The 25,137-nt window shown below is 54.4% G+C and overlaps 2 protein-coding genes across 16 annotated transcripts in view; one reads left to right on the top strand and one right to left on the bottom strand.

The window, feature by feature from the left end:
- Positions 1-1,366, bottom strand: part of PASK (PAS domain containing serine/threonine kinase) — an 82,103-nt gene extending 80,737 nt beyond the window's left edge. For 5 of the 10 annotated variants that reach the window (XR_012469296.1, XR_012469295.1, XM_074190705.1 and 2 more), the window contains exon 1: positions 967-1,147. The gene's annotated coding sequence lies outside the window, so the exon portion shown is untranslated. Of the gene's footprint in view, positions 1-966; positions 1,151-1,243 lie in introns of those variants that run through there. The other 5 variants (XM_074190711.1, XM_074190714.1, XM_074190712.1 and 2 more) reach the window with 3 other exon arrangements.
- On the top strand, positions 822-23,393 carry PPP1R7 (protein phosphatase 1 regulatory subunit 7). 6 transcript variants are annotated; one of them, XM_074190717.1, is made up of 11 exons: positions 2,465-2,601; positions 5,265-5,387; positions 6,460-6,549; positions 10,357-10,412; positions 11,099-11,164; positions 13,782-13,912; positions 14,457-14,619; positions 15,501-15,617; positions 18,178-18,282; positions 20,956-21,042; positions 23,017-23,393. In XM_074190717.1, exons 1-11 carry the CDS (start codon positions 2,550-2,552, stop codon positions 23,191-23,193), a joined length of 1,167 nt encoding a protein of 388 aa, XP_074046818.1. In that variant the 5' UTR covers positions 2,465-2,549; the 3' UTR covers positions 23,194-23,393. The 6 variants fall into 6 exon arrangements, with proteins under 6 accessions (XP_074046816.1, XP_074046818.1, XP_074046817.1 ...); XM_074190716.1 differs by having other exon boundaries at positions 6,451-6,549; XM_074190720.1 differs by lacking the exon at positions 2,465-2,601 and adding an exon at positions 6,257-6,303 and having other exon boundaries at positions 5,357-5,387; positions 6,451-6,549.
- The last annotated feature ends 1,744 nt before the right edge of the window (positions 23,394-25,137 follow it).

Below are 25,137 nucleotides of genomic sequence, written 5' to 3'. Positions count from 1 at the left end.
ATTTATAGTTTTTTGTTTAGCAAAGAACTGGAAACTGAGGGATTTAGCTATCCACTGGGGAATGGTGGAACAAGCTGCGTATGTTGTTGTGGGTGACAGTATCGTCCTGCAAGCCATGGTGGGCAGGAAGGGTGCAGGAAAAGCCCCAGGATGGGAAGGGCCCGACCCCAGTCCCGTGGGCACAACAGCGCGCCGGGCGGGCACAGGGGCGGGGCGGGCGGGCGGGGGCACCGGGGCGGGGCGGGCACCGGGGCGGGACGGGCGGGGGCACAGGGGCGAGGCGGGCGGGCGGGGGCACAGGGGCGAGGCGCGCCGGGCGGGCACCGGGGCGGGGCGGGCCGGGCGGGCACCGGGGCGGGGCGGGCCGGGCGGGCACCGGGGCGGGCGGGCGGGGGCACAGGGGCGAGGCGGGCGGGCGGGGGCACAGGGGCGAGGCGGGCACCAGGGCGGGGCGGGCCGGGCGGGGGCACCGGGGCGAGGCGGGCGGGCGGGGGCACAGGGGCGAGGCGGGCGGGCGGGGGCACAGGGGCGAGGCGCGCCGGGCGGGCACAGGGGCGGGACGGGCGGGGGCACAGGGGCGAGGCGCGCCGGGCGGGCACAGGGGCGGGGCGGGCGGGCGGGGGCACCGGGGCGGGGCGGGCCGGCCGGGCACCGGGGCGGGGCGGGCCGGGCGGGCACAGGGGCGGGCCGGGCGGGCACCGGGGCGAGGCGCGCCGGGCGGGGGCACCGGGGCGGGGCGCGCCGGGCGGGCACCGGGGCGGGGCGCGCCGGGCGGGCACCGGGGCGGGGCGCGCCGGGCTTCCAACGCGGCTGTCAGCGGACAACCGTGCGTGGAGCGACGCGCCTCGGGGCCGCGGCCGAGGGAGGGGGCCCAGGCGCGTCCGCCACCTCCCGCGTCACTCCCGCCCTGGCGGCCCCGGCCCACCGCAGGCCCGGGCTGAATGCCCGCCTTTCTCGGCTCCTTACCAAGCAGGGCGCCTTAGTGCCCCCTCGATGTAGGGGAGGGGGAGGGGTCCAGCCATGGCAGCTCACGCGGTCAGGCCCAAGCGGACGCTGGCCCACGGGGGCCCCCCCGGCGCCCGGCTCGTCCGCCCGTCCCAGGGGGGCGCACGGGGTCGGGGGCCGCCCCTGCCCCTCCCCCACGCGGGCCTCGCTTTCCCGCTCGCGCCCGGGCCCGGGGCCCCCCGCGGCGGCTCCCCCCGCCGGGGCCGGCGTCCAGCCCAGGGCCCGGGTCCAGGCCTACCTGGGGGCGGCGGCCGGAGCGGAGGCCGCGGCCGCGGGCGGGACGACTGCAGCCGCCCGAGCCTCCAAGTTCCGGCCTCCTCGAGAGGCGGCGCTGCGCGCCTTCTCGGGCCGCGGACCAATCACAGCCCGGGACGGAGGGGAGCCGCCAATCGTGTCCCCCGGGGGGCGGGGCTCGCGGCGCCGCGGACCGGAAGAGGCGCGCACTCGCGGTTGCTAGGGACGCCAGGGGCCCGGGCTACGGTGGCGGGCGGGGGCCAAAACCAGCTGTTCAACGGGCGGGCGCGGAGCCGCGGGGCCCGGAGCGTCCGGGCCGGCCGCCCGGCCTGTCCGCCCCAGAGCCCCCCGCCCAGGAGAAGGAGCTGCGGCCGGGCCGGGGCACCCAGAGCCAGAGCCGGAGAGGACCTCGGCAGCCCCCCCCACTTTACCGTGACTCGTCCGAGGCGCCCCCGCCAAGGCCAAGGCCGAGCCTGCCGGGGGCTGGGCATGGGCAGGGGGACGGGGAGGAGGGGGAGCCTTCCGGGCTGCGGCCGAGGAGACCCGTGTCAGCAGCCTGGGGGTCACCCGGGGGCCGAGCTCAGTGCCAACCTGGTGCCAACCCAGTGCCACTCACTTATACTGACACCCGTGAAGGGCCTGTCTAGGACAGGCTGTAGAGAGGAGACGGAGGAGGAGGAGGAGGAGGAGGAGGAGGACGAGAACAGCAGCGGCAACCCCAGCAACCGTTCCGAACCCTCCACAGCTTCCCCGCCAGGACGGAGCGAAGAGCAGAGCCTGGACTTGCCCCCGCCCCTCCATGAGACGCTCCAGCGCTCCCACCTCCATAGGGCTGCAGAGAACCCGGGGACCAGGAACATTGGGGATCCACTGGATTATCTGGGGACAACCCAAAAAGGATTAGTCACGTCTCCGAAACCAGAGGGTGGAGCCCCACAGGAGCTGCTCCTCCTCCTCCTCCTCCTCCTCCTCCTCCTCCTCCTCCTCCTCTTCTGGGCGCAGCTGCCAGGCCCCCCCGGTTTGGGGTTCTCCTCCTTCCTTTGCCCTTTTCCTTCTTCCCTTCCCTCCTTCCCTCCTCTTCCCTTCTTCCTCCCATGCTGCCTTCCTCACCCCGCCTCCTGCAGCTGTCACAACCTTTCCCTTAGGAACTACAACTCCCAAGCGGCCTTAGGCGCCGGACATGCGCACCGGGCGCCACTCCCGGGCCTCGGGAGCCGCGAAGCTGATTGGCCGGCCGGCGGCCGAACCCGACTCCCTGATTGGCTGAGAGGCTGCGGCGACAGCTTCCGGAAAAGGGAAGAGCCAGCAACATGGCGTCGGGGGGCGGCGCGGGGTTGCAGCAGCCGCAAGAGATGATGGAGGGTGAGCGGCCCCTGTGGGGGGAGGGGAGCGGGGCCCCCCAAGGCGCGCGTGGACCGGGCCCGCCCCGCCGCGCCCGCGGCCTAGGCCCCGCACCCCGACCCCTGACGGATGGGGAAACTGAGGCACCGCGCCCCGCGCCGCCCGCCCTCGTACAGGCGGGGAAACTGAGGCAGGGGCGGGCCCAGGAAAGGGGGCCGGAGCCCCCGAGGGCACCTGCCCCGTTCCGGGGGGAGGACCGAGGCGGGACCCCCGCTCTGGGCGCCGCCCCCAGCCCCCTCCCCGGGGGCCCGGGAGGGGCCAGGGAGAAGCGGGGCGTCCGGGCCGGGGGCGCCCCCGCCCCTCCCCCTCCTGCTTCCCCAAATAAGGGGGTGGAGCGGGGTGCGGACCCCCTGCCGGGACAGGCCCCGGGGGACCCCAGCCGACCCCCAGGAGGTTGCAGCAGGCATCGAGCGGGCAACGGCGGCCAGAGCCGCGGGCGGGCGGGGGCCTGGCACGGGGGCCTGGCACGGCGACGGGAGAAGCAGCCCTTATCGGAAGGAGGGGGCTGACCCCGGGCACAGGGTGTTCCAGCCAGAACCGGGGTGAAGTCCGAAGAGTTTCTCCGAGGCGCCGCGGCCTCCTCCTCCTCCTCCCCTCCTCCTCCTCCTCCTCCTCCCCTCCTCTTCCTCCTCCTCCTCCCCCTCCTCCTCCTCCTCCTCCCCTCCTCCTCCTCCTCCTCCCCTCCTCCTCCTCCTCCTCCTCCCCTCCTCCTCCTCCTCCTTCTCTTCCCCTCCTCCCCTCCTCCTCCTCCCCTCCTCCCCTCCTCCTCCTCCTCCCCCTCCTCCTCCTCCCCTCCTCCTCCTCCTCCTCCTCCTCCTCCTCCTCCCCCCCTCCTCCTCCTCCTCCCCCTCCTCCTCCTCCTCCTCCTCCCCTTCTCCTCCCCTCCTCCTCCTCCTCCTCCTCCTCCTCCTCCTCCCCTCCTCCTCCTCCTCCTCCTCCTCCCCTCCTCCCCCTCCTCCTCCTCTCCTCCTCCTCCTCCCCTCCTCCTCCTTCTCCTCCTCCTCCTCCCCTCCCCCTCCTCCCCTCCTCCCCTCCTCCTCCTCCCCTCCTCCTCCTCCTCCCCCCTTCCTCCTCCTCCCCTCCTCCCCTCCTCCTCCTCCTCTCCTCCTCCTCTTCCTCCCCTCCTCCTCCCTTCCCCCTCCTCCCCTCCTCCTCCTCCTCCTCCTCCCCTCCTCCCCCCTCCTCCTCCTCCTCCTCCTCCCCTCCTCCTCCTCCTCCCCTCCTCCTCTCCTCCTCTTCCTCTTCCTCCTCCCCTCCTCCTCCTCCTCCCCTCCTCCCCCCTCCGGCCCCACCCTTTCTAAATGCCCCTAAGGGGCCTGGCAGTTGCCACTCGTGGGGAGTACACAGAATTGAAAGACCATCTCCAGCCTCTGGGGAGCCTGAGGGCCTCCCATGGCTCCCCTTCCTGACTCTGCCCCCCCTCCCCACCAGCTCTACCATCCTCTCCGGATCCCCGGCATTATTCTCTGTCTCCCCTATGCCTGTCCATTTTGTATTTGTTCTGTGCACAGCATATCTCCCCTCCTTAAAAGAAGGACCCAGTTTCTTTTAGTCTTTATGCCTCCACTGCCTGGCTCACATGGGTGCTTGGTGATGCCTCCTGTTTAACTGGGCATCACATTCTGTAAAACTCCAGGCCCCTCCATGGCCTCTAGGGCCTGTGAGCCACAGAAATGCACTTGAAATGCTTAGGCAGGGAATGGCCGGGTAGAGAGAGGAGTCACTGGAAGAATGCCCCATTCCAGAGGGGCCCGCTCCCTTGACAGGGTCAGGATAGCCTCCCCCAATTTTTTTTTTTAGGTTTTTGCAAGACGATGAAGTTAAGTGGCTTACCCAAGGCCACACAGCTAGGTAATTATTAAGTGTCTGAGACTGGATTTGAACCCAGGTCCTCCTGACTCCAAGGCCAGTACTTTATCCACTATGCCACCTAGCCACCCCTAGCCTCCCCAAATCTGAGAGAAAGAAGAGGCTTCTCTGGGCCTGAAGACCAAGTTTCCTTGGTCCTTGGGTTTTTTGACATGAACTGGGTGGCTGTGGGCAATTCACTTCTCTATCTGAGGCTCCTATATCAAGGTAGTGGGAGGTATTAGATTAGAGGCTTTGTCACTTTGGAGTCTGGTTGATCCATCTTTGCAATTCCAAAATACGTTTCCCCCTAAGGAGAATTGCAAAAGGGAAACTAGATTTTTTTTTTTCACAGCCTTCAAGGGAAAATGGGTCCCAAGCTGCCCTGTTTTCACAATCCTATAAATGGCCCACAGGTGACTGTCATAACCCAGTTAAACGTAACTAGAAGCAAACACTGAATCGGCAGGAGCATTGTCACCTTCTCCGAGGCACTTGAGGCTCTGTCAAAGTTTTTTCTGGTGCTTGTTGGGCCTGTGATTCTTCCTTATCTGGCTGGTTAGCTAAAAATGGAAATGCAATGTAATGGGCGTCCAGAAGGACTGAGTGTTTTTACTCCTCTTAATGATGGCTCTTATTTAATGGCAGATGCAAAGGGTGTGGAGCTCCAGTAAACATTCTTCATTAAGACCTATCTCACTGTTTTTTGTGCTACAGCCAGGCAAAAATGCTTCTGCACATGATTTTTGATTTTGTTATACATTGTTTTTCATCAGTCGACAGAAGAGTTGAGTCCGAAGAGTCGGGGGATGAAGAGGGAAAGAAACATGGAGCACACCTGGTTTCAGACCTCAGTCAGCAAAGTCTGAAAGATGATCAGAACCTCGACAACCCAGAAGGTACGTGCTGACAATCGAGGGCCCAGGACAGCACTGGGGAATAGGATGTGAAAGGGTCTCTGTCAGGCCAAGCCTTAGTCTACACCCACTGGTTCTCTTGGGGTCAGTAACTACCCATAGGCTTATCACCATCATCTCCAGAGCCCCACACTAGCTACCTTTCCCTGCAGGTGACAGAACCTCTCACCCATTGGCTCCATTTGAGACCCTCTTAACTTGTTCTGCCCTCATTGTTCTTGCAAGGACCAATCTAGTTTCTGATTAAATAGACTCATTGCATTAGAGGCCAACCTTGAGATTGGAAGCATATTATCTGCCTTTAGTAGGATAATAGGTCACATAAAATATTGTTCATGAAGGAGACTGAGATTCAACTGTGGCTCACTCTGATGCTTTGAATTTGGTCATAAGAATGACCCTTCCATAAGAGTGATCTGGTTCCATGAATAGGTTGGTTTTGAATGTTGTTAATTCATTTTAAAATTGAATTAAGGCTCTGTGCTGAAAAAGCACTTCTAGGTCATCCCAGGTTTGTGGGAAACACAGAGGAAGAGGAAAGTGTCTCCTGCATTCCTTGAGTTGCTTAAGTGGCAAAAATAAGTGAAGTTACAAGTGGAGAAAAGGACATTTACAGCCAGCTGGAGTGGTTTCTTTTTTTTTTTAATCTTTCAAAAAAAATAAATTATTCATCGCACCTCCTAGGTACACTACTGCCCATAGCAACCTAATTATGAGGCAGTGTACCATTACTGAGAAGTGACTTGTCAGGTTTACTCTCCTATTGATCATCAGCCTTTGGGGATATTATGTGGGCAAGGGCAGTGTTTTAGGCCAACCTCAGCCATGATTGCCCCTGGTTATTCATTTAGGCCCTTCGTGCTGGTGACTCAGGCAGCCTTCTCAGACTTGTGCTGAGGTGAGTCCTGACTCCAGTATTTGTGTCTTTAATATTAAAGTTTGCTAAAGTTTAAGAATGATGGGAGGTCTTGCTTAGCTGTAAAGCATCATGAATGCCTAAGTTTTCAGTTTACCAAATACTCATTGAAGGCCTACTTTGTGCAAGACATTGCAGGAATGGTAGAGATGAATAAATCAGAGCCCTGCCCTCATGGAGATCAGAACCAGCATCTACTGTCATTGGCAGAAATCCTCCATCATGCAAGTAATCCAACTCTTTTCTCTCTTGGTTATTGTTTTTTAACTAGAGAAAACATTAAGATCGTAGAATGGTCAGAGGCCCCCACGTTGCTCTTACAGCCTGGCCTCCACTCCTGCCTTCTCTGATGCCCACCCCAGCCCCAGCTATCCTGGCCCCTCCAGAATGGGGCATTCAGAAAGTCTGTCCTCAGCCGCCAGGCCTTCCACACCCCCCTTGCTCTGTTCTTCCCACCATCAGGATCAAATCTGGCCTCCTCTCTTTGACCTTTGTAGCACTTCACAACCTGATTATCTCCAGCTTTATGACCTGGTCCTTTCCTTCACACCTTATTGGGTGCATTTCCCACCCCCCACCCCCGGACCTTGGCCATTCCCCATGCCTGGAACACCCTTCCTCTTCCCCACCATATCTTAATGTCCCTCAGCTCCAGCACCTCTTCTGGCAAGGTCACTCAACTCAGTAGGTGTTAAGTGTCTGAAGCCGGGTTTGAACTCAGGTCCTCCTGACTCCAGAGCTGGGGCTTATCCACTTTGCCACCTAGCTGCCCCTCTGAGCACCACTTCTGTAGGAAGCAGCCAATGCCTGCTGTGTTTTGCTTATGTCTGTCTCTATTGGGGTCATCTCTCCTGGTAGACCAGAAGCTCCTTGAGGGCACTGGCTCTCTCATTTTTGTCCTAGTGGCCCAATGCTTGACCCCTCAAAGGCAACTCTGGAGGGCCAGTCGATGGAGGTCTTCATCCTCCCTGGTCTCCCAGGCCTCTTCCCCAGCTCTTGCCTTTTACTGGACCCTGCAGAATGGCCGAGTCTCCCCACCATAGCCTGTCTAGTCTCTGGCCTTTTATTTTATTTATTTCCAATTATATTCAAAAGTAGATTTCCACATTCATCCCTTTGCTATTTAATGAGTTCCATATCTTCTCCCTCCCCTCCCCACTCCCCTTGGCAGTAGAGAATCTTGTCAAAGTTGTTCATGTAGAGTCGTGTTAGATAGACTACTGGGAGAGTTCTTCCCTCAGCCCAATTCTGCTCTCCAGGGCCCAATCACACAAGTCTAACATCTCTGAGTCAGAGGCCTGAACTCATAACCCAGCTCTGCCAGCATGCTTGGTCAGAGGAAGCAGGATTACATTTGTAGACAGGAGCTCTAGGTTCAAATTCTGACTCGTGGGAGTTTGAGAAAAGCCCAGAACTCTGAAGTTCTCAGTTTCCCCATTTATAAAAGCAGAGAGTTCAACCCCATGACCAACTCTGAATCCCACATGACAGCCCCGTCACCTGTGGGAAGACAAGTGACCTGGCCCCTCCCCTGTTCCTGACTTCTCTCATTCCCAGTGGCCCCCACTTGGGTCTCTGCCCTTGATCAACCTCCTTTTCCCAATGTGGTGTGATCCTCGACCTTACCTCTGACCCCTGGACGTTTCTCCTAAGGCCTCTCTCTACTCCAAGGTCTCCCTCAGAGGGGCCAAAGTCCAGTTTACTGTCTCCTAAGCTACACCACTCCCTTTCTGACTTGACTCTTGGAGCTGAGGGACTGAAAGAAGCTCCTGGAGATGACTTCTGATCGCTGCCCTCTCATGGCAGCCACCAGCCAAGTCCTTCTGACTGTGTGAGCACTGCCTCAACCCTCATGCCAGTCTCTCTCTTCCCTCAGATGCCTTCCTTGATCACCCCCCAAGTCATCCTTCCTCTGCTCCACACTGAATCCCTAGTTCTCAGAGACAGAAGGCTCCAAGAGAAGCACCCATCCAGTGACTAGGCAGGCTGCACCAAGGCCCCAGGAGGAGGAGCTGGGCCAACCTGCTCATACTCTTAGGGGCCCTCATAACCTTCAGCTGCTCTCTGGAGCAAGGCAGGGCACATTCTTCTTGGGCATGACCACCTTTCCCAGGGCTTTGACTATCATGCACCCCAAGCCCTTTCCAGGCATTGTATCCCCTTCCTCCCCCCTGGCCCTGCCCCAATGGAGCCCAGACCACCAGGCCAACTTCCAGTTGGCCCTTATGCCCAGATCACTCTGCTTCACCCATCCCCTCAGAAATGCCAGGCCCTCCCCAAGCCTGTCCATGGAGCCCCCAACTTTGTCCTCCCTCATGGAATTGAACACTATATGTTGTGTGACAATGGGTTGTGTCTGCATCTTCCCCTCTCCTCAGTGAGGGCCACTATGGGGTCGGTCTATGCTGGGCTTGATGTCAGTGCTCTGTATACAGCAGGTGCTTAAAGTGTGTTCGATGAGCCAGGGAGGGAAAGGATGAGGACAGAGCGTAGATCCCAGCTCAGTGCTTCTGTTCTAGGTCCTAGGGATCAACTGGTTCCCTGTCCTGGGGAGGTGGATGGACCCTTAGAAGTGTACAGGAAGGTGTCCTGTGGGGTCAGAGTCCTGCCCTGAGAGAGACCACCAAGGTGGGGGGTAGGGGTGGTGCTGCTCTGGCCATCATGCTTCATTAGACAAAGGCCACTGGGATACTCTTGAGATCGTTGTGGATGAAGAGCAATGGCAGGACCTGGGCCAGATTGGTGAGGGATGAGCAGGTTGTCTTCAACCGTCTCCAAGGGAAGTGTCACCACATTTCTGCATGGTCTTGCTGTGAGGACGGGTCTCGGACCCCAGGGAGCAGGGGTGGAGGGATGAAAGTGGCTAGGCTCTAGATAAATAAAAACTTCTGACCATTAGTGCTGTCCCTAAGGGGAGGGATTCTGGGCCTCCTGAGGTGAGGTTGGGGGTAGGGACAGAACAGTTCTTAATGTAAAGAGAAAGCGAGGATTTGCAGGGGCAGGGCCTGGGGGCCTCGGCCATCTCTGAGATTTCCCCAGACGTTCCTCTGCATCTCTGACTGGAGCTTGTGGTGGGAAAGAGAGGGTTCAGTGGAAAGTGAATTATCTAGAATGAACTGGATGCTTGACAAAGCCACCATTGAGGTGTACAGGTATGGTATGACAAGTGGCTTGCTCTGTCCTCAAGGGGTGAAAGCCAGACTTTTGGGGTCCTCTAGACCTTCCTTAGGGATGGACCCCAAAAGAGGAAACAAGATGGATGTGTGGGTTTCATCCCAGGCTTCCGGTTGGAATTAGCATGCCCCTAAAGATCTGCCTTCCTAGGGAGGAGGTGGCAGGAATTCTTCCAGGAGGGCTTGGGGACTCTCCTTGGTTTGTTCTGGGTCGATGCAGGCACCTCTCCAAAACACTAACAGGCTTATCCTGGCACAGTTGACACTCCCAGAACTGGAGCTGTTGCTATTAAACCATGAGGAAGGCAACATGGAGAGAGGGAAGCCATTTCTGCATTTCTGACTATTAAGGAAGAACAGAGAGGGCTTCCCTCAGGGGCTGAGGGGGGGGAGCCCATGGGATGATAGGTCCTGTTCTCCTCCTGGGAGATGCTCAGCAGAGGAGAGGGGGTCTTGGGATTGAGGCACAGAAGCAGCCCGAGCTCTGGCCCAGCCTGAACTCTGGCCCAGCCCGACCCAGGGCCCTGTTCTCAGCTAAATTTCAAATGCTTCTGCTCTAGGAATTATAATAATGGCATTTCTTTTACTAAACAGTTAAAACCGTACTATTGTTTATTTTTATCCTGAATCTAACGAAGGCCTAAAATAACAGGCCAGACCCCCAGACAAAATCGAACAGAACAAACTGGTTTCATCTTCTAGCACAATCCTTTTCAGCACAGCTGTGTACAGAGCACTGTGCTGGGCCCTGGGGGGGAGAATCAAAGAAGAGGAAAGCCAGGCTGCTGCCATCAGCCCTCCCCTCCTCGCGCCATCCCCATCCGCAACAGGACTTTGATTGGACCTTCTTGCCTTTTTGTAGAAGAATCTGAGCTTCCCGTGGATATGGAAACCGTCCACTTGGATGAAGAGGCTGAGGTGACGTGGGGATGGCCCGGGGGGGGGGGGTGTGAGGGAAGAGGGGAAGGCTTGTGTTAACCCACAGAACAGGGCCAGATGGGGCAAGGTGGCTAGGATGGGAAGCCCCAGGGCCTTAGGAGACCCTCTAGCCTGTTGTGGCTCCCCTGCAGCATGATCATTGTTTTTAAGGCCAGTCACTGAACCCCACTTTTAACTACTCTAGAAACCATATCATGTAAACCTGAAATGGTGAGATTTGTGTGTAGATTCAGATCTCTTCCTCAAAAGTCCCAGGGGTGGTCCAGAGCAGCTGGGGAAGCTCTTCTATTACCTAATAACCAAGTCAGGCAGTGTAAAGGTTTGAAAAACAGGTAATAACTCAGGCATCTGGTCTCCTCTGCCAGTGCTGCCTTAGGCTTACATGTGTGCCCCTGGGTGTGTTGCGATAGTGTTATTTGTGTGTATGCATGGACATGTGGATCTGTGCCTAGACGTATGGATGTATGTGTGTGTCCTGAAATTTTTTAAAGCCCATCTGAGCAAGTAGTCTTCATTTGCAGTGAAACATTGGCTATTTTATTTTTCCTCTCATTAGTCAATCAACAAAGCCCTGTTTCCCAGGCACCTTCCCATATTGCCTGTTCTGGGAAGTGAACGGCCAGGCAGTTCCCTAGGGCTAAGCTTGATTTCTTTTCTGTGTTCAGGATGTTGATCTAAATCATTATCGAATTGGGAAAATTGAAGGGTTCGAAGTCCTGAAGAAAGCAAAGGTGAGTCTGATTCTGAATCCTTTGGAGTGATGGCATTTTATGGCCTTCTCCTTCCGGGCCAGCCCCGCAGGCAGGTTCTAGAGAAGGCCCTGTTGGAGGTGTAGACCCTGGTCCATGGCTGCTTCAGATTCTTTTTCTCACAGCTGTTTGGACAATAGTAACCAGCAGCCAAAAGGTCTCATTTCATTCCTTTCAACAGTCGGAGGTTGGGGTGCTCACCTGGGGATCTGGGAGGCCCAGTCTGACCACTTCTGTCTGTCCAGAAAAGAGCCTTTCCCAGAATTCCAGATGCTTGAGTCCCTCAAATGACATTCCCCTGAGACTTCTTCCTGTTTACCAGGACCCAAGCCCTGGGCTGCTCACTCGAGGCAGGATTCTTAGGAGATTTTCTTTAAGATTCTTCCCCTTATGAAGTGATGAGTTGAAATGCCAGCCAAATGACTTGTCTTTATACCAGCCAAATGACTTCTCTTTATGCCAGCCAAATGACTTTTCTATATATGGTTTTCTAAGACTTTTCCTTATAAGAAAAATTCAACAAATTGAACCATGAGAGTAACAAGGTGGCAATAGGTAGGAGAGAATCAAGAGAGAGGGGAGGACCTAGAATTAAGAAAGACAGGAAAGGTTCCCTGGAGGAGGACAGATTCTAGCTCTGCCTTCCAAGGAAGCTGGGAGGCAGCCAGGAAGGCCTGGGAGCAAGAGATGGAATGACCAGAAGGCCAATGCCACTGGACAAAGAGAACATGTTGGGGAAGGACGTAGAAGAGACCTGGAAAGGGCTTTGAAGGCCAAGCCCAGGATTTTCTATTTGATCGACTGGAGCTCATCTGCATAAGTGGGGAGAGAGACCCAGTGAGACCTGCCCTTTAGGGAGATCCCTTTGGCAGCAGCCAAGTGGAAAATTAATCAGGAGGTGATTCCAGCAGAGGAGACTCGGAAGGAGTGATCAGACACATAGAAAGAGGATGAGAAAAGAGCCTAGTTTGGAAATCTCAGAGGACCCCAGAGACAGACAGTGGTAAGCATTGAGAAGACGAGAGGTCCAAATAGGATTCCTACCTTCTTCTGGACAAGGCAACATGCAAGAAACCTCTGACCATGGAGTGGATTTTGGAAGAAGGGCCCTACAGTGGAGCAGGGACCGGGAAAGTGACCACTAGCCAAGGCTTGGAGGAGGCCAGAAAGCCAAGGAGGGAGGAGAGCAAGGGAGCTAGTGTGATGGCCTCACAGAGTGGACTGAAGGGGCTCAGACTGAAAAACACTGGCAAAGCAGGAGGCCAGGATGGGAAGGGTCTTCTGTGCTAAGACAGGAATTGCTGTCTGATCCTTGAGCTGTCAGACCTCGTTGAATAAAAGGAGGAAGAGTGACATGAAAGTTCCCGCTGGCAGCCAAGTGGAGGATGACCTAACATGGGGGGAGAGGCTTGAGGCAGGGAGACCAGAAGACTCTTGCACTAGACCAAGCATGAGGTGGTGAGGTGCACCAGGGTGGTGGTTATGGGAGTGGAACATGGTGGGAACAATCAAGCTAGGCAACAGCTAACATCTGGAGAGGTCAAGGATGATGCCAAGGTAGCAAGTCTGGGTCACTGGGAAAATGGGAGTGTCCTCAGTAGCCAAAGGAAAGCGAGGTGGGGTGGGGAGGCTGTGAACAGGCCAAGAGTGAGACACCCTTATATCATTTGTGGGTGATGCCAGATGGGAACCAGGAGAAAAGGCAAAGGTCAGTAAGTATTTCTGAGAGTCGTCTTCATAGTGGCAATCATTGAATCTGTGATGCCTAGGAAATCTCAAATGGGAATGATCTAAAAACAGGAGAATGCCCAAGACTGAGCTTGGGGGGTCATGGATATGTAAGCCAAGTTGAAAGGAAATCAGCAGAAAGGATGTTCTCAAATCTCTGAGAGAAGAGGGTGGTCAGCCTTGTCAGACAGGAGGGAAGTCAGAAGGATAAAGATTGAGAAAAGGCCATTAAATTTGGCAAGTAGATTATTGGTCCTTTGCAAAGAGCAGTTGAAATGACTCAGCCAGGATTTGAACTTGGGGAGGAGGGAGGAAAAGGATTGATGGCCTGGGCAAGAACAGAGATTCCGTGAAGGACAAAGAAGATGGTGAGGGTCCAGGTAGAGGGAGAGAAGAGAGAATATCATGCTCAGATACAGGAATGTTCCCAAACAGAGCTGGGGACCTCTGGTGGGTGTGATCGTGGCACCTGAGGAGTTGGCCTGTTTGAGGGACTGTCAACTATGCATTGAAGTCCCCTACTAGGAGGGCAAGAATTGGAGGAGAGTGGAAGAAGCCTTCAAACACCAGGAAGTGAGGGGTCAGACTAGCCCAAAGAGGGAGAGGGAGAGGGGAAGATGGGAACCGGCAATGGGAGCAGCAAGGGCAGGGTGGGCTTGGTGATAGGAACTGCCCAGGGTCCCGAATAATCTCTGGAGTGGGGGAAGGACTAGGAGTGTGTGTTCAGCCCTGAGGAATCCCTGCCTCCAGGCATCCTAGGAAAGGAGCCACTTGTTCCTTTGTTTCTGGGGAGGTTCAAATTCCAGCCAGGCCTGGATTGGGCCTCCTTGCTCTTCTAACTACCTGTCTTTCTCTTTGTCCCCTGCTCCAGACCCTCTGCCTCCGTCAGAACCTTATTAAATGTATTGAGAACTTGGAAGAGTTACAGAGTCTCCGAGAGCTGGATCTCTATGACAACCAGATTAGAAAGATTGAGAACCTGGGGATGCTGAAGGACCTCGAGTGAGTGCAAGGGGGTCCTGCCCAGGGTAGGAGGATCGGGAGCAATCCACACTGCCAGATCTGTTGTTGGGGAATTATTCCCAAGCTTCCAGAGAATTGCGGCTTCAGTGTTTGGATGGACTGGCTTTTTGGTAGCATTGGTTGTCAAGCCCCTAGCCTCAGGGGACACAGTCTGTTGGGGTGGCGGCCTTTACCCACCAAGCTCTGCTCGAGCCCACCCGGGACGTTCCCCAGAAGCCAGCACATGTTAGCTCCCCGGTGCTGCTTCCAGGAGGCCTCGAGCCTGGGCAACATGAATGTGAGGCCTTTGTTCCGAAGGCTGAGTCAGACTGGGTTGCGAGGGCGGATTTAGGTATGACATGAGAACAAGGGGAAAACTGGCCCCTGCTCCCCTTCCAGAGCTTCCTGTTGGCAGCCTATCACAGGAAAATGAGCCGGCTCCTTCCCACACAGAGCTTGCCTCCTATTTCTCTGAATGGATGAGGTCTCTGCTGTTAGGAAGAAGAATAACAATTGTTTTCATCCTTTTTCTTTTGGGTACCAGAACTTTAGACATTTCTTTTAATCTTCTGCGAAGTATTGAAGGGATAGATCAGCTCACCCAGCTGAAGAAACTTTTCCTGGTCAACAATAAAATCAACAAAATTGAAAATATAAGTACCCTCCAGCAGCTGAAGATGCTAGAACTTGGATCTAATCGCATCCGGGTAGGTACCGCCTGGGTGTCTGCTGAGTGTGGCATCTCCCACCACCCGGGGAGTGACGGTCTGGAGCCGCAGAGCTGGCCGAGGGCCCCCACAGCCGGTAGCGACAGAGGCTCGGGCAGGGCCGGACGTGGCATTGTTTCCTTTGGCAGACAGGGGGAGGTAAGGAGTGGATTCCCCAGGGACCTCATTTGGCCCTCGTGCCTTACCCAGAAGCCAAAGAAAACCCTGAGAAATTCAGAGGAGGTTGTCTTCCTGAAGCACATGACTTTTCAGTTAATTCCTCAGTCATTGTAGTTTGAATCACACACATGCCTCTGGAATCAGCCCCCACCTGTCTTCTCTAGGGGGTGAGTTGTTCATGAGCCATCTGGGACCCTCCAATGCAAGCTTTGTGTCCAGCTCTTCAAGTGTGTGCTCCTCCTTCGTCCTCAGGGAGCACTTTCTGTTTGTCACAAAGCCAGCCTGGCATAACCTAGAGCAGAGTTCCAATGTGGAGGCCAGACGCTTGGGTTCCAGTCCTAGCTTGGCTGGCTGATGCCCCTGCTCTGGCCTTAGTTTTCCCACCCGTTAAAGGGATTAGATGAGTTCTTCACTTGAGAGCGATGGTCCCTTGGGGGCAGTGGCTAGACTTTTCAGGGACTTCAGGTCTTTGGATGAGAAAAAAAGGGCATCTTTTTCAATATGATTAGTTTCCTCTGTAGTCCTGTGATTTAAAAACCTTTATTCTGAGAAAGGTGCCTAAGGCTTCCCCAGGCTTCTGAAGGGATCCTCACCACAAACAAGGCGAAGAACCCCCGCTCGGCCCTTTCCAAGGTGATCCCATTTCTGAGAGGCCTGGAGCCAAAAGAACCTAACAACAGCTCCTTTGGTCCTTTCCCCAGGCCATCGAGAACATTGACAGCTTGACCAACCTCGACAGTTTGTTTTTGGGGAAGAATAAGATCACCAAGCTCCAGAATCTGGATGCCCTCAGCAACCTCACGGTGCTCAGTATGCAGGTAGGGCTGGGCCTGTGGCTGGGCCTCCAGCCTTTGTCCCAACATCTTTGCAATGGCAGCTGCAGGTGACTGGACTGGTTGAGTCATCCTAAGTCAGGGCTTCCTTCCTTCCCACCTGGGTCTGACCCCTGGACCCACTCTGCAGCCTAAAACTGTGCCGACCCTCTCTTGTTTAACTGAGATGGGACGTCACGTCTGTCCATCCCAGAATGGTTAGGACAGGCCTTCACTGGGCTAGTGTGATCCAGGGGCTGCTTCTGCCTTTGGGAGAGTGCCAGAAATTTCCTTCAATCCAGACTGGGAGAGGGAGGGGAAGGAAAGGCTACTTTACAATCAGTCCAGCTCAATGAGATCATGGGAAAAATACTTCAGAGGCAAATCTTTTTTTGTTCAATATTTTATTTATTTGTTTTTCATTAGTAGTTTTTAACCTATCATTTTTTTTGCAAGGTTTTGAGTTTTACAATTTTTTTCCTTCTTCCTCCTGAGAGAATTCAATCTGATCGAAGCTCTAAATCTGTAATCATGCTAAGCAGAGATAGATGTTGAGCATGTTGTGAGAGAACAATCAGATTCAAATGGAAGAAAGAAAATATTAGAGGGGAAATGACATAATTCAAAGACAACTGTTAAGATTTGAAGATAATAAACTTTGGTTCTTTCAAACTCCTCAGTTCCTTCTCTGGATAGGGATGGTATACCATCACTAGTCCTTAAAATTGTCTTTAATTATTGAGCCACTAAAATGAACAAGTCCATCAGGGTTGACCATCGCCCATGTTGTTAGTATGTACAGTGTTCTGGGTCTGCTCGGCATCAGTTCATGAGAGTCTGTCCAGGCTTCTCTGAAGTCCCGTTCCCCCATGATTTCTTACAGAACAATAGTGCTCCCTAACATTCATAAGCCACAGTTTGTTCAGCCATTCTCCAGGTGACGAACATCCCCTCGATTTCCAATACTTTGCCAGAGCTGCTAGGAATAGTTTTGTACATGTTGGGGTTTTTACCCTTTTTCATCATCTCTTCAGATTATAGCCCCACCCCCACCCCAGTAGTGGTGTTGCTGGGCCAAAGGGGATGCATGGTTTTATTGCCCTTTGGGGATCATTGAAAATCCCTCTCCAGAAAGGTTGGATGAGTTCATAGCTCCACCAACAATGTATTAAGTGTCCCAGGATTCCCACTTCCCTTCCAACATTGATCATTGTCTTTTCTGGTCATATTGGCCAGTCTGAGAGGTGTGAGATGGTACCTCAGACATGCTTTAATTTGCATTTCTCAGAGGCAAATCTTTAAATGATGTTTAATATTTATGCAAACAATGGACTGGTTATGGACCATTCTGATCTCTTCTTAAAACAGATTCCCCCAAGGACCCTTTGGACTCAACTTGGTGTTGTCAGGGTCTCTCTGGAGCTACCAGGGGTCTCGACTCTCTCTCCATTTATTGACAAGGCAAAGAGCTGGCACTTTTTCCCGGGTGCCATGCTCATGGAGGGAGAACTGGCAGGGCCCTGACCATAGTGCCTCCTCTCTTCTGCCGAGGCACTCCTGTCTTCCTAGATGTGGACAAGCCATTGGGGTGCCAGCTTGTCCTTTGGTGGCCCGAGTATCAGGAGCTGCCATTTTAAATCCTTGGTTTGGCTTTTGCCCAGCTCTTTAGCTGGTGAGTTCTCAAGGCCATGGTTGCCTCTGGACCCCATGATTAGCAGGACCTTTAGGAGCAGTTTTCAACCCTAAGTTCCTTATACATTTCAAATAACAGTGTTGTTAATAAGTTTTTTTGATGTCAGTTTCTTTTTATACATCACCCCACTTGGAAATATCTTCTACCTATCAGATTGACTGAATGATAGAAGGCAAAAATGCCAGGGTTGGAAGGGAAGTGGAAAAATTGGGACAGTGCACCACTGAACTGATCCAGCCGCTTTGGAAAGCGAGCTGGAATTAAACTGCCTATATCCTCTGACCCGGTGATACCACTATTGGGTCTGCTCCCAGGGTGATCAAGGGAAAAGGGAAAGAGCCCATTGGTTTTAAAATATTTATAACGGCTCTATTTTTGGTGGCAAAGAACTGGACACTGAGGGGATGTCCATGAATTGGGGACCCGCTAACCAATTTGTGGCATATGGTTGTGAGGGAATGCTACCCTGCTGTGAGAAATGATGAGCATGGAAAGACCTGGAAGAAAGAATGCGAAGTCCACAGTAAAAACAACATTTTTCAAAGGTTAACTTGGAACTACCAAGTTCTGAACACCATAAATACTCAAAACAATTCTAAAGGCCCGATGAAGAAAGATGTTTTCCCCCCCCAGAGAAAAAACTGATAAGTATATATAGTATGGGTTTACACATATAGGGGTGTGTGTTTGTGTGTGTGTGTGACACAGACATTTAAAGAGAGATATGTTTCAAATGGTAGCTTTCTCTAGTGCAGGGGAGGGAAACAATTCAGATCTTACAATATTAGAAAAAAATGAATTTGATTGCCTGTGTCTGGGGGGGGGCGGTGTGGGGGTGTTTTGGAGCCAGCTCTTTCCTTCTCCCAATTGTAGAGCAACCGGCTGACCAAGATCGAAGGCCTGCAGAACCTGGTGAACCTCCGGGAACTCTACCTCAGCCACAATGGCATTGAGATCATCGAGGGCCTGGAGAACAATGTAAGCAACCCCCGAGGTGGGGGCATGGGGGCAGTATCGAGAAAGGGTCTGGGCAGTGCTGCTTGCCATTCTTCAGTAGAGGCTTTTTTTCCTTTCCCTGACGTAGTAAGTGGCAAGATCTGACTAGAGCCAAAACTAGAGTCCTTCAGGCCATGTGCTGTTTTCCCAACTCCACAGCAGGGTTAGCTGGTGCCTGTCTCCCCACAGAGCCTCTAACATTGACTGTCTCCTCGTTTATCGTCTTTGATGGAAACACTAGAGGTGGCACAATGGAGAGTGAGATGAAGCTAGAATCAGGAACCCCAGACTCTTGACAGCTTGTGACCCTGAGCAAGTCACTTCGCCAGTGTCTGCCTCTATGTCTTCCCCCTTTGCCTTCACAGAAGTGCTGCACACGGGGAAGGATCATGCCAGCTTGGCAAGGTTGTGTTAGCTGAGGGGTCCAGGGCTCTTGAGCAGCCTAGTAACCTGTCCAAAGCTTTGCTTTACTAGGAGTCCAATAAGAGTGTGCAGGGGTGATAAGAGATGGGGAAATGAAATGGGGAGACCCCTGGATGGTGCTGGTGTAGTCTGACCACAAGGACTCAGTTATGAGGAAGGATCCAACTAATTACTAAGATTCACTGATCTCCCATTGAGAAACAACAGGAATTTCAGTTGATGCTGAAAAATTTGACTCCAAGGCAAAAGAAGAACCTCTGTCCTTCCCTCTGGATCTGGGCAGACCCTGTGTCACCAGGCATTTATCAAGTGCCCTTGGGGGGGGGGGGCAGGCTCGCACTCAGGTCTGGAGAGGCCAAGACAGACTGGTGTGATCCCTACTCATCCAGAGTCCTGATCCAGTGGAGCATTGCTGAGGCCCCTTGGTGATGCCCACATGGTCATTGCTCTGGTTTTGGTGAGATCCACAGGGACCCTCTTTCAAGTGACCCTGTGTGTCACATCCCCAATGCCTTATGATGGAAGAGAAGCTTCCCACCAAGTCAAGACCCCTTAGACATGGAGAAGCCACACAGAGCCTTGGATGTAAACAAGCATCTGCCTCAGGCTTGACCCCCCTCCTGGCTGCAGGCCCATGGTCCTCTTGGGCAGCCTGCGCCAGCCCCAGGATCCCAATGTCTGAGAAGAGGACGTCAGCCTTCCTGACACTGCCCCTCTGGGAGGGCAGCCCCCTGTCACCCAAACTCAACTGGGTCCATCCTGCTGGAGACCATTCCCTCGCCTCTCACCATGTGCTCCCCTTCTCCAATCATGTCTCCCAAGGTGGTGACCTTGACTCTGCCAGGGATCCTCATCCATCCTGTCTCTCCCCACTCCTTCACTCATCTCTCCTTCTCTTGGTCCTTCCATCCCCACTAACACTCATCCTGTATCCCCTCTGCCCCTTGAAGCCAAACCCCTCACTAGGCCCCTCTCTCCTTGATCCTTAATGCTCTGGCTGCCAATCTCCTATTCTGCAGAAGGACTGGTAAAGGTCATCTCGTTTCATCACCACTCTCCTCCAAGCACCGCCAGGCTTCACCATCCACCATCATACTGTGACCCTAGGCAGTTGCTCAGCACCTCTCAGCCTCAGCTCCTTCTTTGTGAAGTGGATGGAACTGAAAACAGGCCTCACCTCCAGAGGTTGCAAGGATGAAATCGGAGCCCATGCAAAGCACCCCACTGTCCAGACTTACTCAATCAGTGCCATTGCTTGGAAGATTGCCAACCAGGCTGGCAGAGGGGGATCGGGGAGGCAGGAAAAGAGGCTTCCCCCCAGCCCCGGGGATGATGTGGAGGTCACCTCTGGACCCCAGAATTACAATGAAAAACATTGCTATTCCTGCCTCATGCTATAAGCCTCAGAGAACTTGAGGCCTAGTGGGAAAAACCTTGGACCCTGGGCATCCCTGGGGGAGCCAAGCAGCAGGCCAGGTGGAGCCTGAAGTTTAGGAGTTGTGGTTGTCTTAAGTTTTCCTCGAAACTCAGTAGAACTTTGGGGAAACCCTTTCTGAACGCTTAGGTTCAGCAGATGGGGATCTTGAGCTCGAGCAAACAGGAACATATACCTGGGGGGGGGGGGGGCACCTACATGTGGGAGGCTGGAGATGGGTGTGCATCTGTGTGCATGTGGGGAATGGGGGAGTATGTATATGCACATATTTGTGGCGGGGTGTCTATGTGTGGGGATTGGGGCTGGGGCTGGGGCTGGATGTGTATACTGTATGTGTGGGAGTGGTTTTTTTGGGGGTTTTTTTTTTTTTTTTGGTGGCTGCTGACCAGGTTTAAAACAGCTTTGATTCTGAAGTCTGGGAAGTGAGCCAACAAGTACAATAAAACTCCTATTTATTCGGGGTGGGGGGAGCAGTGTGTGTGTGTGTGTGTGTGTGTGTGTGTGTGTGTGTGAACATAACTTCTTTCCTCTGTGGTCCTGCTCTTTAGTATGAAAGCTTCCAGTCCCCCACCTTGGGGGGAGCCTGAGTCCCAGCTGGGGAGGGGACTGTGGGGTCTGTTCAGGCTTCCTCTGCCTCAGAGAGTCAAGCCTCAGGACTTCAGTGAGGTGTGATTTGGGTCTGCCCAAGGGACTAGACTGCACTCACAGCTGTCACCCACCTGCTGCAGCCAGGGCATCCTACTGCCCAGGTGGGCAGCCGGGTGAGGCGGCACTAAAATGTTCCCTCCTTGTTTCAGAATAAGCTCACAATGCTGGACATTGCATCGAACAGGATCAAAAAGATTGAAAACATCAGCCACCTAACAGAACTACAGGAATTCTGGGTAAGTGGAAGTCATACAAGAATTGTTGCTTATATTGATAAAAGTGAAAATCCATGGGTCTGTCGTTAGCCTTCCAGTAGGTCAGCCGTTCTCATCCGGGTGTCCATGCCAACTGGCCGGCTGTGTCCATGAGCAGGACCTAGATGTGACAGGGCGGGGACGGTGCCTCTTCCTTCCCAGAGCCAGAGGTTGCTGAGAGGCTGCCTCTTACCCCCTGAGCCACGTCTGCTTCTCGTCTTGGGGGCGGTGCCGGGCCAGCCGCCTTCTCCCTGTGGGAGCTAAGAGCCAGTCCTTCTTTTCTTCCCTCCATCCTTGAAAGGCAGTGGTTCCTAATTATCGATCTTGGGACTCAGACAGCCAGCAGATGCAGCAGGTCAGGAGCCCGGGGAGGCTGTTCAGACCCAAAGAATACCCAGGACTCTGGGGCAAAGGGTCAGAAAGTCAAGGCTTGGACTGGACCCCCAAGGAAGGCATCCAGGCAGACCCTGTCAGAGTCCAGGGGACTCTGTTGAGGTGTGGGCGAGGAAGAGGCAGAATCACACCTGAGACCCTCTGAATGGGCCAGAAGGACCCTAGGCCATCTGAGAACTGGGACCCAGGAAAGCTGCTCCAGGAGGGAAGAGGGGATGGTGCCCAAGGTGCCCCAACCAGCTTGTTTTCGGGCAGGGCCAAGGGACCACACCTGCCTGGCCTGGCACAGGGGAGGGCGTAGCAGTCTGGCAACTCCTATCCCTGGTACTTGCCCCTGTGAGGGTGGCTGTGAAATCAGGAGTCCCCCTCAAATTCCAGGCCAGGCTTCTAGAAGCTCCCTCTTTACTCAGCCTTCCTCAGACTTGGGGGTCTTTTGCAGGAGAGGACAGGTGACCACCAGGCTCTTTTCAGTGCTCCCCCCATCCCACCTGGCAGCCACATTCCCCTCTCATGATTAGTAAAGAATGGACACCCTGAGGGTCCCAAAGACCTTGTCCAAGCTGGAAGGACCCAGGGATACCCTCCGGACTGGGAGGAGTCTTCCACCTTCCTCCTCCTTCCTCCTCTCACCAGCTCTCCCAGTCCGTCCAGTCCCTTTCTGCCTCTGCTACCCCTTTGTGATGCACCTGTCTCCTCAAGGAAGAGGCCCTGCCACCTGTTTTCACCACACCTTCACTAGGGCTCAGTGGCGACTTGAAGCCCACTTTAAAGAGGGGATTTTGTGTTTATTGATTGATATAGGAATCATGCTTGCAGATGTGAAGGCTTTGTGAGTCCTTCAGACCCTTCTTAGCACCCCACCCCAAGGGCCTTAAGCAGGCACCAAGGTAATGCCACAGAATTCCACTGTGGCTCCAGAGATGTTGCAGGTAGAGATGTGGAAAGGAGCCAATGCTTTCCTTTTCCTGATCCCTTTCTGTCCTTTCTTGGGGGGGGGGGGGTCCACAGGGACCTTGAGCAGGGACTGGGGGGAGTAGCCCCCTGCCCTTTCTTACAAAATGCAGCCTAGGGCTTCTCCCTCCCTTAAATACAGGACCTCACCAAGAGGGGATTGTCCTTGCTCACAGACCCAGAGTCCTTCCTAGGTGGAGAGCCTTAGGATGAGTGGGTGATCTTTGGACAGCCTGGGGGACCCCCAGCCACTGCCGGCCTCCACCTTCAGGCCTGTTTGCTCAGACGAGGGCAGACTGGGGCCTTCACCTGGGTGGGCAGGTTCAGAGTGGGGAGCTGGCATGTGGCTTAGAAAACACCCATCCCCATTGACTGTTTAAAAAACAAGAATCTAATAAATAGGTGGATTCCATGCGTTTGCATTTCTTTTGGCTTTCCCCGCCCCCTTCCTTCCTCTCTCTGATGCTGGCAGTTGGATAAGGGAGCAAGTGGCCAGAGTCGTCCTGGCAAGGGCCCCGGTGCACAGATCCCATGACTGCCTCTGCCCCCAGGGCTTCTCCTTCCCAGGCACCCCCTTTAACCAGACCTTTATGCTGTGCCTGCACTTCGCAGATGAATGACAATCTCATCGAGAGCTGGAGTGACTTGGATGAACTCAAGGGAGCCAAGCACCTTGAGACAGTTTACCTGGAGCGGAACCCTCTGCAGAAAGACCCCCAGTACCGGCGTAAGATCATGCTCGCCTTGCCTAACATCCGGCAGATCGACGCCACATTTGTGAGATTCTGAGTCCCGCCTCCCCTCGCTGCCCCATCGCAGAAGCAGCGCCCTGGCCACGGGCTTTTTAATCCACCTCTCACTCCCCAAGTCTTCGACTGACCAACAGCCACCACTGGCCAGTAAAAAACCATCGAATGATCACATACACATGTATGATGCACCCTCTTATGATTGTTTTTGAGATGTTATTATTAAATCTTGCAACACGATGTTTCCTAGTTCAGCCTTGTCGATTATTCCAGCAGAGCATTCAGTCATCCAGAGTGCATGGGCGTGGTGCATGGTTTGGGGGACTCCCTTGGATTGGAGGGCCTCCTCCTTCCGTGGCCTCCAGGCGAGTCCCCCCCTCGGTGAGCCTCGTGGACTCCTGAAAAACAAGATTCTGGCCAAAGACTGCTCCGAGGGGCTTCTGCCCGGCCTGCATGTCTTCTCCTTCCCCATTCCCCTTGGAGACTCGGGTTTTCTACGGGTGGTGGTCTTGGCCACTTCCCAGACTCGGTGGTCACCAAAGTCCTCTTCATCTCATTCTATGGTCCTAAGACTGAGAGGTAATGGCAGTAGGGACGGAGAAGGGGAGTGCGCCCAGAGCCTGCCGCCCAACCAGGACCTCACCGACACTGCCCCTGCAGGCCTCACTCCCTCCATCGTGAAAGGAGAGGGCTGGACTAGACACCCCAAGGGCTGCTCTGAGCCCATCCGACACCACTGCCCTTGCCATCCGGAATGCACTCCCTCTCACTCCCACCCACGATCCCGGGTCCCCTCCAGGTTCAGCTCAGATGCCGCCTCCTCCGGGAGGCCCACCCTGCCCCTCCTGATATTATTTTGTATTTATGTATTTTGTATTAACTGTGTAACTTCTTGTTTTCTTCCTCTAGTTTGTGAGCTCCTTGAGGGCAGGGATTCTTTCCTTTTTGTCTGGCAAACAGTAGGCGATCAATAAATGCTTGTTGAATGAAATCATGTGATCTTACAAGATTTCCAACTGGAATTTCTGTTCTTGTGTAGACTGCATGTTTGTTTCTGTGGCTTCCCCTTGGGAGACGGGTCCCAGTCCTGCCACAGGGCTGCAAGACTCATGGAGCACTTCCTGGGCGTCTAGGGGAGGTCCACCGATTCCCCCTTTTACATAAGGGGACAACTGAGGGAAGAAGCAGCCTGGCCACACTTGTGGGATGGACCCCTGGCCCAGCCCCTTAGTGTCCATGCCCAGCCTCACTGTCTCTCCCCGCTCCCCCCCTCATATACAGCACGGTGCCAAGGCCTGGGACTCATGCCATGCCATGTCGTGCCTGGTTGGCCTGCCCCAAGACTTGACCCGCTTCAGGACTTGGCCTCTTGGTACTTCCAGCCTCCAGACAGAACAGGGCCCAGGTGGACAAAGCGCTGTTGAGCCCCCCAAGGATGACTTGGCCACAGAGACCAAAGAGATGTACTCAATGGCCAAGTGGCCGTCAGGATGGCGTCTATGGCTCCAGCTCTTCCCATGCGGCATCTCATCTAAGCCTCCCCACAATTCTTGGAAAGATGGGGGGTGTCCCCATTCTACAGTCGAGGAAAACGAGGGCTAGGGGAAAAAAATGACTAGCCCAAGGCTCCCAAGTAGAGATGGTCTAGCCAAGACCCAATCCCCAGTCTTTCCAAATTCTAGCAGTTTCCCAAACAACTTTTTTTTCTTTTTCTCTGTTAAATTTATTGGAATATATTCAGCTGCTTTGTGATAACTTAGGAGGTTCAGAAAGAGGGGAAATAGCATGTCCAGGGACTGTGCTCAGAAAGCCGCCTGACCTCAACAGGACAGAGCGGAGTTGATCTTGGGGAAGATTGGTTGGTACATTTGATTTGTAGATTCATCGTTCTAGCTTCTTGGGATCTTTTAGGATCCCAAGTCCAGGTCTCCCGCCATCCATGCCTTTGCCCAAGTCACTGATAAAATGCTTAAGAGGAAGAACA

Source organism: Macrotis lagotis, chromosome 6 (genome assembly GCF_037893015.1).
Source record: "Macrotis lagotis isolate mMagLag1 chromosome 6, bilby.v1.9.chrom.fasta, whole genome shotgun sequence".
NCBI lineage: Eukaryota > Metazoa > Chordata > Mammalia > Peramelemorphia > Peramelidae > Macrotis > Macrotis lagotis.
This window is presented reverse-complemented; position numbering and strand designations above follow the sequence as displayed.

Coding starts and splice junctions, on each gene's coding strand:
- PPP1R7 (XM_074190715.1), top strand. CDS start 1,021: ATGGCAGCTCACGCGGTCAGGCCCAAGCGGACGCTGGCCCACGGGGGC.